General features: G+C 45.0%; 1 protein-coding gene across 1 annotated transcript in view; it reads right to left on the bottom strand.

Annotated features, from left to right (window-relative positions):
* Nucleotides 1–17955, bottom strand: part of rnaset2l (ribonuclease T2, like) — a 60370-nt gene that overhangs the window by 19839 nt on the left and 22576 nt on the right. Inside the window, exons 7-8 of the mRNA XM_078241035.1 lie at nt 17054–17167; nt 4763–4811 (exon numbers count right to left, since the gene is read on the bottom strand). Of these exons, the coding sequence (XP_078097161.1) occupies nt 4763–4811; nt 17054–17167 (163 nt within the window). The remainder of the gene's footprint in view (nt 1–4762; nt 4812–17053; nt 17168–17955) is intronic.

Below are 17955 nucleotides of genomic sequence, written 5' to 3'. Positions count from 1 at the left end.
AGTTGGGAACCTGTCTCGGGGGCAGGGAATTCATATGGTGTTCATGGAAGTGGAAATGACTAGGGTTGGGAAGCATTTTCCGATCAGGGCCATTGTGATCTCCTGGACTCGTTTCGATCGCCTCAGGGGGTCGGAGAGGAATTTCCCAGATTTTTTTTTTTCCCCATATTGGCCCTGGGGTTTTTCACTCTGGGTTTTCGCCTCTCCCTGGGGATCACATGGTCTGGAATAGGGGGGTGGGGGTGAGTTAATAGGTTGTAATGAACAAAGCATCGTAGCTGTGAGGGACAGCTCGGTGGATAGGATATTGGTATGTAGATAGGCTGGAAAATTGGGCGGGGATCCTGGATTCAGGATTCAATCCTGGACCGGGGAGCGGCGCGGGCTTGGAGGGCCGAAGGGCCTGTTCCTGTGCTGTATTGTTCTTTGTTCTTTGTTCAGTATTGGTCCCCTTATATGAGGAAGGATATATTGGCATTGGAGGGAGTGCAGAGAAGGTTCACCAGGTTGATACCGGAGATGAGGGGTTTGGATTATGAGGAGAGTCTGAGGAGATTGGGTTTGTACTCGTTGGAGTTTAGAAGGATGAGGGGGGATCTTATGGAGACTTATAAGATAATGCGGGGGCTGGATAGGGTGGAGGCGGAGAGATTCTTTCCACTTAGTAAGGAAGTTAAAACTAGAGGACACAGCCTCAAAATAAAGGGGGGTCGGTTTAAGACAGAGTTGAGGAGGAACTTCTTCTCCCAGAGGGTGGTGAATCTCTGGAATTCTCTGCCCACTGAGGTGGTGGAGGCTACCTCTCCGAATATGTTTAAAGCGCGGATGGATGGATTCCTGATCGGTAAGGGAATTAAGGGTTATGGGGATCAGGCGGGTAAGTGGTACTGATCCACGTCAGATCAGCCATGATCTTATTGAATGGCGGGGCAGGCTCGAGGGGCTAGATGGCCTACTCCTGCTCCTATTTCTTATGTTCTTATGTAACATGAGGAATTGGATAAATGCTCAAAAGAGAAAGATTGCAGAGATATGCGGAAAGAATGGCGGTGGGGTGGGAAGAAGTTGTCCTGTCTCTTCAAGAAAGCTGGCACAAACTCAATGGGCGAGTTGACTCATTTTCATAGAACAATAAAATCCCAACAGTGTAGAAGGAGGCCATCCTCCTTCATCCAGCCCATCAAATCTTCACTGACTCTCCAACAGAGCATCTTACCCAGGCTCAACCCCTTCCCTGTAACCCCATGTATTTATCCTGCTAATCTCCCTAACCTACACATCTTGGGACACTAAGGGGCAATTTACCATGGCCAATCCACCTAACCTACAGAACTTTGGAGTGTGGGAGGAAACCAGAGCACCCGGAGGAAACCCACACAGACACGGGGAGAACATGCAAACCCCACACAGACAATCACCCAAGGCTGGAATCAAACCTGGGTCCCTGGCGCTGTGAGGCTGCAGTGCTAACCACTGTGTCATCGTGCCACCCTTTTGTGCTATGCTATTTTATAATTCTAGCCTGGAGTACGTCACAAATTCATAAATGACACTATAGGGATTTGTGAGCTGCCACTCGCAACAGGGAGCACAGCTGGCAGTCAGTACAGGTCACAATGTTAGAACTTTAATGTCGTAGCCTGACTTCTATTGCAGCCTTCATCACTGACGACACCCTGCTGGGTGCATAGCCTTGTAAAATTTCTGCTAAGTATTATATATCGCCTGAATGCTACTTTAATCCTTTAATCACTATAACTGCACAATAAGATCAATAATGTAGGTCTGACTATACAATGCATTAAGAAGTTTAACAACACCAGTTTTGGTCTTAAGGATTTATGCCTGTGGTCAATACACAAAAAAATTCTTTATATTCTTCGTTATAGGGAGAGGGATATGCAGCACAGGTGAATTGATGTGAGAAAAAATGGATTCCATTAGAATCGGTAACCCAAAGTCGCATTTAAGGTAATTGGCCATAAATACAGAGGGTAATTTTTTTCAAAATATGCAGTGAGTTCTGATGATCTGATTAAAAAAGAAATTGGATATATACTTGAAAAGGGAGAAAGTTGCAAGGCTTTTGGAAAAGAACAAAGAAGTGGAATTAGTTGGATAACATTTTGAAAGACACAACGCAGAGACAAAGCACAGAATGGCCTCCCAAGCTGCATTCCATAACACTATAGTCAAGAAAGCCCACCAATTTCTTAGGAGGCTAAGGAAATTCGGCATGTCAGCTACGACTCTCATCAATTTTTACAGATGCACCATAGAAAGCATCTTTTCCATTTGTATCACAGCTTGATGTGGCTCCTGCTTTGCCCAATACTGCAAGAGTCTACAAAGGGTCATGAATGAAGCCCAGTCCATCACGCAAACCAGCTTCCCATCCATCGACTCCATTTACACTTCCTGCTGCTTCAGAAAAGCAGCCAGCATAATCTAGGACCTCATGCATCCTGGACATCCGTCGGGAAAAAGATGCAAAAGTCTGAGGTCATGTACCAACTGACTCAAGAACAACTTCTTCCCTGCTGCCGTCAGACTTTTGAATGGACCTACCCTATATTATGTTGACCTTTTTCTACACCCCAGCTATGACTGTAACACTATGGGCCTGATTTTATCATTTTCATTCTAAGTGCTGAATCTGGGCGCAACGATCGGAGCTCTGAACTGCGCATGTGCAGTGAGGAAAAAATTTGAAAATCGTGCCACTGTCACATTGCTCCCGGGTCGCAAAAAGTGGATAAAGCGGCCTTGGAGCAAAAAGCGGGAGCGATGGTCCGCACAGACATCACCCCCACCCCTACAACATAACTTTCCCCCTTATCCACCCACCCCCCCCCCCCCCCCCCCCCGCCCCGCTACCCAGACTGATCGCAACCCTCTGCCCCCTTTCCCCCCCCCCACCAATTGCCCGCAGAATGGCAGCGGACTCCCCTGCACCCGCCCCCAGAGATCCGTCTGACTTCCCTCCCAGCATATTTCACATACTCACAGCCAAATACTTTGACAGTTTCACTTATTAAGTGCACGTGCACTATTATAGCTGTGGGATCCCTTCTCTCTACTGCCTGTACTTGCAAAATCCACTGAGGTACATATCCAGGCCTTTAATGAAGTTGTGTAATGAAACATAGGTGCATGTACAAATAACCGTTGCTTGATTCAACAACCTTTGCAATTGTGTTTAGCAACAGCCAACTTGCAGTAAATTCCGCCCCCCCACCAGAAAATGATCGGGCTTCCCTTCTCCCGCCCCTCCCCTCCCCAACCAGAGAATGATCTGACCCGCCTCCTTCCCCCCTCCATCACCAATCTGAGTCAGAGAGCCATTGGAAGCGTTGAACTTACCTCTTCAGCAGCTGGAGCGCCTGAAACAGACCTTTGCCGAGCAGGTTTGTTTCGTGCCGAATCTGGACGCGCAAACAAGATGGTAAAGGGGGAAATGCTGAGGAAGTTGAGCGGGCAGTTCATTAATTCAATTTAAATGCATGCGAATGCATTTAAATCGCCGTTGCGCCCGTTTCAGGCACAAATCGGATCGCGGCCATTTTCGGGCCTTGGTAAAGTGGGCACCTGCAAGGGCGTGGATCGTGTCAATGGCCTCACGCCTGACTTTACTCGGGCACGACGCAATGGTAAAATCGAGCCCTATGTCTGCACCCTCTCCTTTCCTTCTCCCCTATGTATGCTTTGTCTGTATAGTGTGCAAGAAACAATACTTTTTACTGTATCCCAACATGTGTGACAATGGTAAATCAAATCAAATCCAATAGTAAGATTATTAAAATGTTGCCACAATCCCAGATGACCGTAAGCCACTCTCCCATTTGAGAGAGAGCTGACTGTTGGTGATTTAGTCTGAGGGTCACCACACTTCAAGCAAGGGGCATGATTGAGAAGGTGGACCTTCATGAATAACTTTTTAAAGTACTGGCTTTTTCCCAGGGTGGAAATGGCTGCTACGAGAGGACACAGGTTTAAGGTGCTGGGGGGTAGGTACAGGGGAAATGTTAGGGGGAAGTTTTTCACACAGAGGGTGGTGGGCAATGGAATCGGCTGCCGTCAGTGGTGGTGGAGGCAAACTCAATAGTGTCTTTTAAGAGACTCCTGGATGAGTACATGGGACTGAATAGGATGGAGGGTTATAGGTAGGCCTGAAAGGTAGGGATATGTTCGGCACAACTTGTGGGGCCAAAGGGCCTGTTTTGTGCTGTAGTTTTCTATGTTTCTATGTTTCTATAACCTCAGCCGGTACGGAAATTGGAGTCACCCAGTTGAACTAGCCATTCAGCTGACTGAGCTAACCGGACCCAGTAAGGTTATTGAGAGACAAGTGTAAATATAAATATTCAAATCTCAAAGGGGCGGCACGGTAGCACAGTGGTTAGCACTGCTGCTTCACAGCTCCAGGGATCTGGGTTCGATTCCCGGCTTGGGTCACTGTCTGTGTGGAGTTTGCACATTCTTCCTGTGTCTGTGTGGGTTTCCTCCGGGTGCTCCGGTTTCCTCCCACAGTCCAAAGATGTGCGGGTTAGGTTAATTGGCCATGCTAAATTGCCCCTTAGTGTCCCGGGATGCATAGGTTAGAGGGATTAGCGAGTAAATATGTGGGGATATGGGGATAGGGCCTGGTTGGGATTGTGGTCAGTGCAGACTCGATGGGCCGAATGGCCTCTTTCTGCACTGTAGGGTTTCTATGATTTCTATGATTTCTCTGAATATTTTTGAGATAGATATTAGATCTTACCGTGTAACTGTAATTACATGAAGGTTTGATCCCAGCAGCAGCTAAGGACCTGAAAAAAGAATTAGAAAATATTAAGTTGATGCTATTGTAAATTAAAATGGGACTGACAAGTTGGCACCTTGTCACTGAGGATGACAAATGGGACATTTCAGAATAGCACCTATCTCATAACTGGATATTCACCTAGTTTAGTTTCAAAATGGTCAGTCTAATCCAAATATCACTTCAGATCAATAAAGTGATCTTTTTTCTTCATTAATGGGATGTGGGCGTCACTGCTGGGCCAGCATTTATTGATCATTCCTGAGGGCAATTAGAGTCAACCACATTGCTGTGGGTCTGGAGTCACATGTAGGTAAGGGCAATAGATTTACTTCCCTAAAGGACATGAGTGAACGTTTTTATGACCTTTGACAATGGTTTCATGGTCTTCATTAGACTTTTAATTCCAGATTTTTACTGAATTCATATTTCACCATCTGCCATGGTGGGAATTGGACCTAGGTCCCCATTGCATTTTCCTGAGTCTCTGGATTACTCGTCCAGCAATAAGACCACTGTGCCACTGCCTCCCCTAAAGTGCTGGCACATACTCAGGCAGAGGTGAACTATAGTGTCAGGCAATGTATCCCACTGCCCACCTGTTCACATAGCATGGAATGAGAACAGGAATTATCAATTACATTGAGATCCTTCACATCAGACATGAAATAGGCATATTACACCCTTAAAAATCTTTAATGAGAACTTTCTCCATAGTGCAGTCTCAACAGCCATACAGTATTGGTGGAGCTGAGCATCACACTGCAACATTTGTCCATTCTGCTGTGCTGGTTTCTGTACTTAAAGGGAGATTTTTGGTTAATTGCATGAAATAACGGCATGTTGATTCAGCAGTGGATCTTGAATTCAGTACCTTGTGATTCAGAGGTGAAAGTGCTACCAACTAAGCTAAACTACACAATCATCGATAGACATAGAGAGAGATTATCAAGAGTAACTTCCTATCTCTCACTGTGTCTTTCCATGCCGCTCTTTCTCCATCCCTATTTCTCCCTCTATCCAACTCCATACTTTCTACTTCTATGTCCATAGAAGTGAAAAATTATATATAAATTATCTTTTACACTTTCACTTTAATTTTACCCTAACAATCTCTCTCCAACAGTGTAGTATATAAACATTTTGAAAAGTACCAATCTTAACTTGAAGTTACACTTGTACCAGTAGAGGGAGTCTGCAGAAGTAATTTTAGTAAAGGAAGCCATTGTTGCTTGTGCACCTTTAATTCTTGTGTCTCAAGTTGTTTTTGGTCCCAAGGACTTTACACTGGCAATGAGGATAATGAAAAATAATAAACAGTCCTTCCAGGTATGATTGTTTGGAGGGTTTTCCCTGTCTCTGCAGAGAAAACGCCATCTTAAAGTTGCAGACTGCATTCTAAATTGCAGGCTTAGAGACCAGCCGTGTTCAGTGCACAAAAAGATGCCAAAAGGCAGTACCGGTCCAAGCTAAAGTTCCAGGCTAGCCACACAGACCCGCCAACATAACAGGCTACAAGATGAAGGCATGTAAAATTGCCACCCCTCCCTGATGAGCTCAATGCATTCTACACCCATTTTGAGCAAGAGGTCAGCGAGAGCACGCCCTCCACCCTGGAAGCCTTGGATGAACCTGTTATTTGAGGTCACCATTGCAGATGTCAGAGCAACTTTCTTGAAGGTCAACCCACGGAAAGCGACTGGCCCGGATGGGGCACCCGGACGAGCACTCAGATCCTGCACGGATCAGCTGGCAGGGGTATTTGCAGACACCTTTAACTTCTCTTTACAACAATCTGCTTCAAGAAGACGACCATCATCCCGGACCAAAGAAAAGCCAAGCAGCGTGCCTTAATGACTATCGTCTGGTGGCTCTGACATCCATCATTATGAAGTGCTTCGAAAGGTTAGTCATGGCACGGATCAATTCCAGCCTCCCAGACTGCCTGGATCCATTACAGTTTGCCTACCGCTGCAACAGGTCCACAGCAGACGCCATCTTCCTGGCCCTGCACTCAACCCTGGAACACCTAGATAACAAAGACACCTATATCAGACTCCTATTTATTGACTACAGCTCAGCCTTCAACACTATTATTCCCACGAAACTAATCTCCAAAGTCCATGGCCTGCGCCTTGGCACCTCCCGCTGCAACTGGATTCTGAACTTCCTAACTCAGACCACAATCAGTAAGGATAGGCAACAACACCTACTCCACAATCATCCTCAACACCGGTTCCCCGCAAGGCTGTGTTCTCAGCCCCCTACTATACTCCTCATACACCTATGACTGTGCGGCCAAATTCCCCTCCAGTTCAAGTTTGCTGACGTCGGATCTCAAACAATGACGGGACAGAGTACAGGAATGAGATAGAGGAACTGGTGTGGCAACAATAATCTCTCCCTCAATGTCAACAAAATGAAGGAGATTGTCATCGACTTCAGGAAGCATAAAGGAGAACATGCCCCTGTCTACATCAATGGGGACAAAGTAGAAAGGGTCGAGAGCTTCAAGTTTTTAGGTGTTCAGATCACCAACAGCCTGTCGTGGTCCCCCCATGCGGACACTATAGTTAAGAAAGCCTACCAACACCTCTACTTTCTCAGAAGAGTAAGGAAATTTGGCATGTCAACTATGACTCTCACCAACTTTTACAGATGCACCATAGAAAGCATTCTTTCTGGTTGAATCACAGCTTGGTATGGCTCCTGCTCTGCCCAAGACTGCAAGGCAGTACAAAAGATCATGAATGTAGCCCAATCCATCATGCAAACCAGCCTCCCATCCATTGACTCTGTCTACACTTCCCGCTGCCTCGGCAAAACAGCCAGCATAATTAAGGACCCGAAGCACCGCAGATATACTCTCTTCCACCTTCTTCCTTCGGGAAAAAGATACAGAAGTCTGAGGTCACGTACCAACCGACTCAAGAACAACTTCTTCCCTGCTGCTGTCAGACTTTTGAATGGACCTACCTTGCATTAAGTTGATCTTTCTCTACACCCTAGCTATGACTGTAACACTACATTCTGAACTCTCTCGTTCCCTTTTCTATGAACGGTATGTTTTGTCTGTATAGCGCGCAAGAAACAATACTTTTCACTGTATGTTAATACATGTGACAATAATAAATCAAATCAAATGCAGTTTAACCTAGACTTCCCTTGCTCTCTGCTCTGTTCTTGCCTGATCTGTCTAGTACTAGGATTACTGACATTGCCTTTACTATTTAACGTCCTCTCTTTAGCTTCCATGCTGTCCTCAACCCTCTCTTCTATCTCCCAACTGCTTTGGGTCCCACCCCACTGCCAAATTAGTTTGGCTTTAGCAAATCTCCCTGTCAGGATATTAGTCCCCCTCCAGTTCAGGTGTAACCTATCTCTCTTGAACAGGCCATTCCTGCCCCAGAAGAGATCCCAATGATTCACAAACCTAAATCCCTGCCCCTTGCACCAGCTCTCAAGCCACACATTCATTTGCCTCATCTTCCTATTCCTACTTTTGCTAGCACGTGGCACCGGCAGTAGTGCAGAGGTCCTGCACTTTAGCCTTCTGCCTAACTCTGTATATTCATTCTTCAAGACCTCATTCTTTTTCCTACATATGTCGTTGGTACCAATGTGTACTTCTGGATGCAACCCCTCCCCCTGAAGAATGTCCTTTAACCGTTCAGAGACATCTTTGGCCCTGGCACCAGGGAAGGCAACACACCATCCTGGCGTCTCGATCGCAGCCACAGAAACGCCTGTCTGCACCTTTCACTCGTGAATCCCCTATTACTACTGCTCGCTTGTTTTTTGCCTGACCAGTATGGTGTCACAGGCCTGGCTGCTGTTGGTATTTTCCCCTGAGAGGCTATTCCCTTCAACAGTATCCAAAACAGTATACCTGTTAGAAAAGGGAATAGCCACAGGAGACTCCTGAACTACCTGCTGCCTCTCCTGGTAATCACCTATCTGAACGTGTGGCGTGATAACCTCCCTGTAATTAGTTTCTATCACACTCTGTGCCCACTGGATGCTTTGCAGTGCGTCCAGCTGCCGCTTCAACCAAAAGGGTTGGATATAACAGGATTCTACATAAATACAATTATTGCTCTTGCTATAATTTACTTTCTATATGCTGCTTCTGGAGAAGGAAGGATTGTATCAGAGGAAAGCCTAAATGTTCAAGGTTATTGCAACCTACTGAATTTTGCAAAACTTGTTATGCCAAGGTACAGGTGGAGAAGAAGGGAGCCTAGTTTAACCTGTATGAACTAATGTGTTGACTGAAGTAAACCTTCATCATTGTTAGGTGCAAGTCATATTTAATGAACTTGGTTGAGTTTTTTGATGAGGTGATCAATAAGGCTATTGCAGTTGATGTGGTGTATATGAATTTCCAAAATCCATTTAGCAAAGTGCTACATAACAGGCTTCTTAGCAAACTTGAAGCCCATGCAAATGTGATGTCACTGTTTTAAAAAGGAGGTAGACAAAAGGCAGGTAACTATAGGCTGGTTAGCTTAACTTTTGTAGTTGGGAAAATGCTTGAATCTATCATCAAGGAAGAAATAGCGAGACATCTGGATATAAGTTGTCCCAATGGTAAGACGCAGCATGGGATCATGAAGGGAAGGTCATGTTTGACTAATTTGGTAGAATTCTTTGAGAACATTACATGTGCAGTGGACAATGGGGAACCTGTGGATGTGGTGTATCTGGATTTCCAGAAGGCATTTGACAAGGTGCCGCACCAAAGACTGCTACATAAGATAAAGGTGCACGGTGTTACAGGTAATGTATTAGCATGGATAGAGGATTTGTTAACTAACAGAAAGCAAAGAGTGGGGTAAATGGGTGTTTTTCTGGTTGGCAATCAGTGACTAGTGGTGTGCCTCAGGGATCAGTGTTGGGACCGCAATTGTTTATGATTTACATAGATGATTTGGAGTTGGGGATCAAGTGTAGTGTGTCAAAATTCGCAGATGACACTAAGATGGGTGGCAGAGCAAAGTGTGCAGAGGACGCTGAAAGTCTGCAAAGGGATATAGATAATCTAAGTGAGTGGGCGAGGGTCTGGCAGATGGAGTACAATGTTGATAAATGTACAATAAACATCCATTTTGGTAGGAATAACAACAAAATGGACTATTATTTAAATAGTAAAAAATTGCAGCATGCTGCTGTGCAGAGGGACCTGAGTGTCCTTGCGCAGGAATCTAAAGGAGTTGGTTTGCAGGTGCAGCAGGTAATTAAGAAGGCAAATGGAATTTTGTCCTTCATTGCTAGAGGGATGGAATTTAAAAACAGCGAGATTATGTTGCAGCTGTATAAGGTGCTGGTGAGATCACACCCGGAGTACTGTGTACAGTTTTGGTCTCCTTACTTGAGAAAGGATATACTGGCATTGGAGGGGGTGCACAGGAGATTCGGTTGATTCTGGAGTTGAGAGGGTTGGCTTATGAAGAGAGACTGAGTAGACTGGGGCTATACTCATTGGAATTCAGAAGAATGAGGGGAGATCTTATAGAAACATATAAGATTATGAAGGGAATAGATAAGATAGAACCATAGAACATTACAGCACAGAAACAGACCTTTTGGCCCTTCTTGCCTGTGCCGAACCATTTTTGTGCCTAGTCCCACTGACCTGCACCTGGACCATATCCCTCCACACCCCTCTCATCCATGTACCTGTCCAAGTTTTTCTTAAATGTTAAAAGTGAGCCCGCATTCACCACCTCATCTGGCAGCTCATTCCAAACTCCCATCACTCTCTGTGTGAAGAAGCCCCCCCTAATATTCCCTTTAAACTTTTCTCCCTTAACCCGTGTCCTCTAGTTTTTTTCTCCCCTAGCCTCAGTGGAAAAAGACTGCTTGCATTCACTCTACCTATACCCATCATAATTTTATACACCTCTATCAAATCTCCCCTCATTCTTCTATGCTCCAGGGAATAAAGTCCTAACCTATTCAACCTTTCTCTGTAACTCAGTTTCTCAAGTCCCGACAACATCCTTGTAAACCTTCTCTGCACTCTTTCAACCTTATCTTTCCTGTAATTAGGTGACTAAAACTGCACACAATACTCTAAATTCGGCTTCACCAATGTCTTATACAATCTCACCATAACATTCCAACTCCTATACTCAATACTTTGATTTATAAAGGCCAATGTACCAAAAGCACTCTTTACGACCCTATCTCCCTGTGACGCCACTTTTAGGGAATTATTATCTGTATTACCAGATCCCTCTGTTCTACTGCACTCTTCAGTGTCCTACCATGTACCTTGTATGTTCTACCTTGGTTTGTCCTTCCAAAGTGCAATACCTCACACTTGTCTGCATTAAACTCCATCTGCCATTTTTCAGCCCATTTTTCTAGCTGATCCAAATCCCTCTGCAAGCTTTGAAAACCTTCCTCACTGTCCGCTACACCTCCAATCTTTGTATCATCAGCAAACTTGCTGATCCAATTTACCACATTGTCATCCAGATCATTGATATAGATGACAAACAACAGTGGACCCAGCACTGATCCCTGTGGCACACCACTAGTCACAGGCCTCCACTCAGAGAAGCAATCCTCCACTACCACTCTCTGGCTTCTTCCATTGAGCCAATGTCTAATCCAATTTACTACCTCTCCATGTATACCTAGCGACTGAACCTTCCTGACTAACCTCCCATGCGGGACCTTGTCAAAGGCCTTACTGAAGTCCACGTAGACAACATCCACTGCCTTCCCTACATCCACTTACCTGGTAACCTCCTCGAAAAACTCTAATAGATTGGTTAAACATGATCTACCACGCACAAAGCCATGTAGACTCTCCCTAATAAGTCCCTGTCTATCCAAATATTTGTAGATCCTATCTCTTAGTACTCCTTCCAATAATTTACCTACTACTGACGTCAAACTTACCGGCCTATAATTTCCCGCATTACTTTTTGAGCCTTTTTTAAACAACGGAACAACATGAGCTATCCTCCAATCATCCGGCACCTCACCTGTGGATACCGACATTTTAAATATATCTGCCAGGGCCCCTGCAATTTCAACATTAGTCTCCTTCAAGGTCCGAGGGAATACCCTGTCCGGTCCTGGGGATTTATCTACTCTGATTTGCCTCAAGACAGCAAGCACCTCCTCCCCTTTAATCTGCATAGGTTCCATGACCTCCCTACTTGTTTGCCTTATTTCCATAGACTCCATGCCAGTTTCCTTAGTAAATACGGATGCAAAAAACCCATTTAATACCTCCCCCATTTCTTTTGGTTCCATACATAGCCAACCACTCTGATCTTCAAGAGGACCAATTTTATCCCTTACTATCCCTTTGCTCTTAATATACCTGTAGAAGCTCTTAGGATTATCCTTCACCTTGTCTGCCAAAGCAACCTCATGTCTTCTTTTAGCCCTCCTGATTTCTTTCTTAAGTAGTTTCTTGCACTTTTTATACTCCTCAAGCATCTTATTTGCTCCCTGTTGCCTATACATGTCATACATCTCTCTCTTCTTCTTTATCAGAGTTCCAATATCCCTCGAGAACCAGGGTTCCTTATTCTTATTCACTTTGCCTTTCATCCTGACAGGAACATACAAACTCTGCACTCTCAAAATTTCTCCTTTGAAGGCCTCCCACTTACCAATCACATCCTTGCCAGACAACAGCCTGTCCCAATCCACGCTTTTTAGATCCTTTCTCATTTCTTCAAATTTGGCCTTTTTCCAGTTTAGAACCTCAACCCGAGGACCAGATCTATCTTTATCCATGATCAAGTTGAAACTAATGGTGTTATGATCACTGGAACCAAAGTGTTCCCCTACACACACTTCCGTCACTTGTCCTAACTCGTTTCCTAATAGGAGATCTAATATTGCATCCTGTCGAGTTGATACCTCTATATATTGATTTAGAAAATTTTCCTGAACACATTTTACAAACTCTAACCCGTCTAGACCTTTAACAGTATGGGATTCCCAATCTATATGTGAAAAATTAAAATCCCCTACTATCACAACTTTATGTTTCCTGCAGTTGTCTGCTATCTCTCTGCAGATTTGCTCCTCCAATTCTTGCTGACTATTGGGTGGTCTATAATACAACCCCATTAATGTGGTCATACCTTTCCTGTTTCTCAGCTCCACCCATATGGCCTCGGTAGACAAGCCCTCTAAACTGTTCTGCCTGAGCACTGCTGTAACATTTTCCCTGACTAGCAATGCCACCCCCCCCACCCTTCATCCCTCTGCCTCTATCACGTCTGAAACATCAGAACCCTGGAACATTGAGCTGCCAGTCCTGCCCCTCCTGTAGCCAAGTTTCACTAATGGCTATAATGTCATAATTCCATGTGTCAATCCACGCCCTCAGCTCGTCTGCCTTCCCCACAATACTCCTGGCATTGAAATAGACACACCTCAGAAGATTATTACCACCACACACAACCCTTCTATTTGTGATTTTGCATGAATTATTAACGTCATTTATTTTCACCCCCACTCCACTATCTGCTCTAGCACTCTGGTTCCCATCCTCCTGCAAATCTAGTTTAAACCCTCCCCAATAACACTAGCAAACCTCCCTGCAAGTATATTGGTCCCCTTGTAGTTCAGGTGTAACCCGTCTCTCTTGTACAGGTCCCACCTGCCCCAGAAGAGGTCCCAATGATCTAGAAATCTGAAACCCTGCCCCCTACACCAGTTCCTCAGCCACGTGTTCATCCGCCCAAGCATCCTACTCCTGCCCTCACTGGCACGTGGCACAGGTAGCAATCCTGAGATTACTACCCTCGGGGTCCTGCTTTTTAACTTCCTACCAAGCTCTCTATACTCAGACTTCAGGACCTCCTCACTCTTCCTTCCTACGTCATTGGTACCGATGTGTACCATGACATCTGACTGATCACCCTCCCACTTCAGAATGCTGTGCACGCGATCAGAGACATCCCTGACGCTGGCACCCAGGAGGCAACAAACCATCCGGGAGTCTCTGTCACGACCACAGAACCTCCTGTCTGTACATCTGACTATCGAGTCTCTTATCACTACCGCTCTCCTCCTCTTCCACCCTCCCTTCTGCGCTGCAGAACCAGACTCAGTGCCAGAGATCCGGCTGCCGCAGCTTGTTCCAGGTAAGGCATCCCCCACAACAGTATCCAAATTGGTATACCTGTTGTGGAGGGGAATGGCCACAGGGAAACCCTGCTCTGCCTGCCCTTTCCCTTTCCCTCGCTTGACGGTAACCCAATTACCTGTGTTCTGTGCCTTTGGCGTAACTGCCTCCTTGAAGCTACCATCTATAAACTCCTCATTCTCCCGAATGATTAGGAGGTCATCCAGCTCCTGCTCCAGTTCCCTAACGTGGTTTGTTAGGAGCTGCAGCTGGATGCACCTCCTGCAGGTATCGTTGTCAGGGACACCGGAGGTCTCCCTGACTTCCCACATCATGCAAGAGATGCATTCCAACATCCTGCCTGGCATTCTTTCTACTCTGAAGAAACAAAAACAACTTACCGGAACCTACCCTCATCTCTGCCTGTACACGCCGAAGCCTGTTTCAGCCAAAGCTGTCCCACTCTGCTCCCACTCACTCGCCGCCCGCTCACAACGCTGCCCGCGCACTACTGGCTGACATCAGAAAAAAAAACTTCCCAGGTCTCACTGGGGCCTACTTCCGGTTTTAGACTTCTGGCTGCCTTACAAAAACTCCGAAAAAAGAAAAAAAATTAAGTTATAAATCCCTCTTTCCTACTAGCTTTCCTCACTTGAATCACCTCTCTAGCTGCTCCTCTGGAACAATGAGATAGAAGCAGGGAAGTTGTTTCCACTGGCGGGTGAAAATAGAACTAGGGGGCATAGCCTCAAAATAAGGGGAGGCAGATTTAGGACTGAGTTGAGGAGGAACTTCTTCACACAAAGGGTTGTGAATCTGTGGAATTCCCTGCCCAGTGAAGCAGTTGAGGCTACCTCATTGAATGTTTTTAAGGCAAGGATAGATACATTTTTGAACAGTAAAGGAATTAAGGGTTATGGTGAGCGGGCAGGTAAGTGGAGCTGAGTCCACAAAAAGATCAGCCATGATCTTATTGAATGGCGGAGCAGGCTCGAGAGGCCAGATGGCCTACTCCTGCTCTTAGTTCTTATGTTCTTATGCAATAAATGGGACAAGTGGCAACAGGGACACAAAGTTGTCTGAGTGACAGGAAACAGAGATTAGTGCTGAATGATTATTTTTCACAATAAAAGAAGGTACGGAATGGGTTTCCCCCAAGGGTTGGCACTGGCATCATTGCTTTCCTTGATCTATGTTACTGACCTAAGCTTGGGTGTGCAGGGCTCAATTTCAGAACCTGCAGTGAACTGGGAGGAGGATAGTTACAAATTTGAAGAGGATGGAGACAGGCTGGTAGAACATGAGGATATGTGAGGTGGTTCATTTTGGTGGGAAGAATGAGGAGAGGCAATATAACATAAAGGGTACAATTCTAAAGAAACAAACTTAGGGGTATAACTTGTTAAAGGAGGCCGGCAGGTTGAGAAAGTAGTTGAAGGTATACAGGATCCTGGGCTTTATAAATAGGGGTACGCTGTGCAAAAACAAGGAAGTTGTGACAGACCTTTTTTATGAAACACTGGTTCGGACTCAACTGGAGTATTGTGTTCACTTCTAGGTACCGCACATTAGGAACGATGTGTGACTTTAGAGAGAGTGCAAAATACTATTGGGAGAATGGTTCCAGGGATCCGAGACTTCAGTTACAGGATAGATTGGAGAAGCTGGGTTTGTTCTCCTTGGGGGATAGAAGGTTAAGAGGAGATTTGGTAGAGGTGTTCAAAGTCAAGCGGGCTTTAGGCATATAGATAGAGTGAAACTATTCTATTAGACCATAAGATATAGAGCAGAATTAGGTCATCCGGCCCATCAAGTTTGCTCCACCATTCGATCATGGCTGATATCTTTCTCAACCCATTCTCCCGCTTTTTCCCTGCAACCTTTGATCCCTTTACCAATCAAGAACGTATCTATCTCTATCTTAAATACACTCAATGACCTGGCCTTCAGTGGCAATGAATTCCACAGATTCACCACCCTCTGGTGGAAGGATCAAGAAGCAGAGGACACCAATTTAAGATGATTAGCAAAAGAAGCAGTGGTGACATGAGGAAAGACTTTCAAGTGGTTAGGATCTGGAATGCACTAGTTAGGATCTGGAATGACGTACAGGCATTTGGAGAGGCAAAGACTGATCAGGGATAGTCAGCTTTGTGAGTGGAAGATCATGTCTCATAAATTTCATTGAGTTTTTTGAAGGGGTAACCAAGAAGATAGATGAGGGCAGTGCAGTCAATGTTGTCTACATGGACTTTAGCAGGAGAGTGTGGTGGAGGCAGCTTTAATTGTGCCTTTCAAAAGGAACAGGGTAAGGACCTGAAGTGAAGGAAATTGCTGGATTCTATGAAAAAGAGTAGGGTGTGGGTCTAGCTCATGCAGAGAGCCAGGTATAATGAACTGATTGGCCTCCTTCTGTGCTGTAACCATCTGTGATCAGGAACTATAACACATACTTGCACAACCAAATATTTACTCAACAAACTGGAGTCTCTGAACATGGAGCATGGAACATGACTGCCCCCTGACATATTACATGGAGCACTGGACAGACTGTCAAGGCACCAATAAAGAGCAAGCATACAAAAACACAGGAATGTCTGTGCACGTGTCAGAGTATTATCGATCATACTCTTTGATCGTATTCGCTGTATGCTGTACCAAGCTTACAGTGACGATCCATCAACAGGCCTGCTTTGGCAACATTATAAAATTTGGCAAACTACAATGACATTGCTTTCAAATACAATAATGTCAGCATAATATGCAAAAAACAACTGACCTTCCATTACACCACAAGTTAGGTGTTACAGATATTTGCATCGCGATCCTAAAAATCAACAGCCCAGATGCTGAATGTTTTTATTGAATGCATCTTGTGACAATGAGAGGACACTTGAGGGTGTGGGTGGAATATAAAGGGTGGGATTTTATGGCCTTGCTCATCCCAAAACCATAAGATCCCACCCGAGGTCAACGGACCTTCCCATGCTCCATCCCTCGCTCTAATTCCTGTGGCGGGCAGGGCGGTAAAATTCCGGCGAAGTGTTTCAAAAGTATAGTTGTAAATAAACAAATATTTTGGATGTCAGTTTGAAAACTTGCTGTTTTGGGCTTTCTCTTAATACACGAACTGCATAACTCACGTGTCAATGGAGAATTTTGTCCGGAGCTCAAGCACCAGGCTGAAGTATTTGTGTGGGCAAGACATGCTGTCAGCACATGCTCCGCAGGTGCCATGCTTACGCCATTCATTTTTCCTGCAACGTAGGGAAAATTCTTTAAATCATGATGCATATTTGTGACACCATCGTGAAAAGAAACAAATCAGTATATCTGTACATCTGATTCAACCCTGGGAAACAAACATATCATGCACATTCTGTTCTCTGTATAGTCACAGATGAAGAAGTGGCAATTTAATGCTTCCATTCCTGCTTTGTATTTCATCAGATTCAGTGGAATATTTAATCTCCGATTTAACCTTAGATAGCTCTGGATAAAATACTTCACCAGAAAAATGCTGCTCCAGCCATGGGGAAGAAACTGCATTATCAGCTTCCAGTCTGACACAAGATAATTGGCATCAAATGGTGATCTGGTCTTCTGCTAGAAACAACTGAATACATTTTCAGGTGCAGGTTTTGATAGACTAAAAAAGTAACCTTTGAAGCTGATGGATGTGAAATAATCCAGGTTATGGTTAGGGAAATGTTAAAAAGTGAAGGTAGACTCAGTATTGAGCCAAGTTCTTTTGGCTACATGCTCTCACGTGAGCTGATCAATAAATTCTTTATTGATTTGACTTGTCTCTGGTTGCCAACTTTCTGTTTTTAAGTGCCATCTATATCGTCACCTGAACTCTTGCAACATCACAGTGTCCTTCGCTGAAGTGGAGCAGTTCAAGCCATGACAGGGAGGATGGTGAAAGGGTCATGGAAATGGGGGCTTGGCTGGCTCAGAACACTTCCACCGCACCCCAGCGTACATTTCCAGAGCTATCTCACACCACAGTGTAAACTTCACAAGTGAGGCCTCCTCCACTTAA

This window comes from Mustelus asterias, chromosome 24, assembly GCF_964213995.1.
Source record: "Mustelus asterias chromosome 24, sMusAst1.hap1.1, whole genome shotgun sequence".
Lineage (NCBI taxonomy): Eukaryota > Metazoa > Chordata > Chondrichthyes > Carcharhiniformes > Triakidae > Mustelus > Mustelus asterias.
This window is presented reverse-complemented; position numbering and strand designations above follow the sequence as displayed.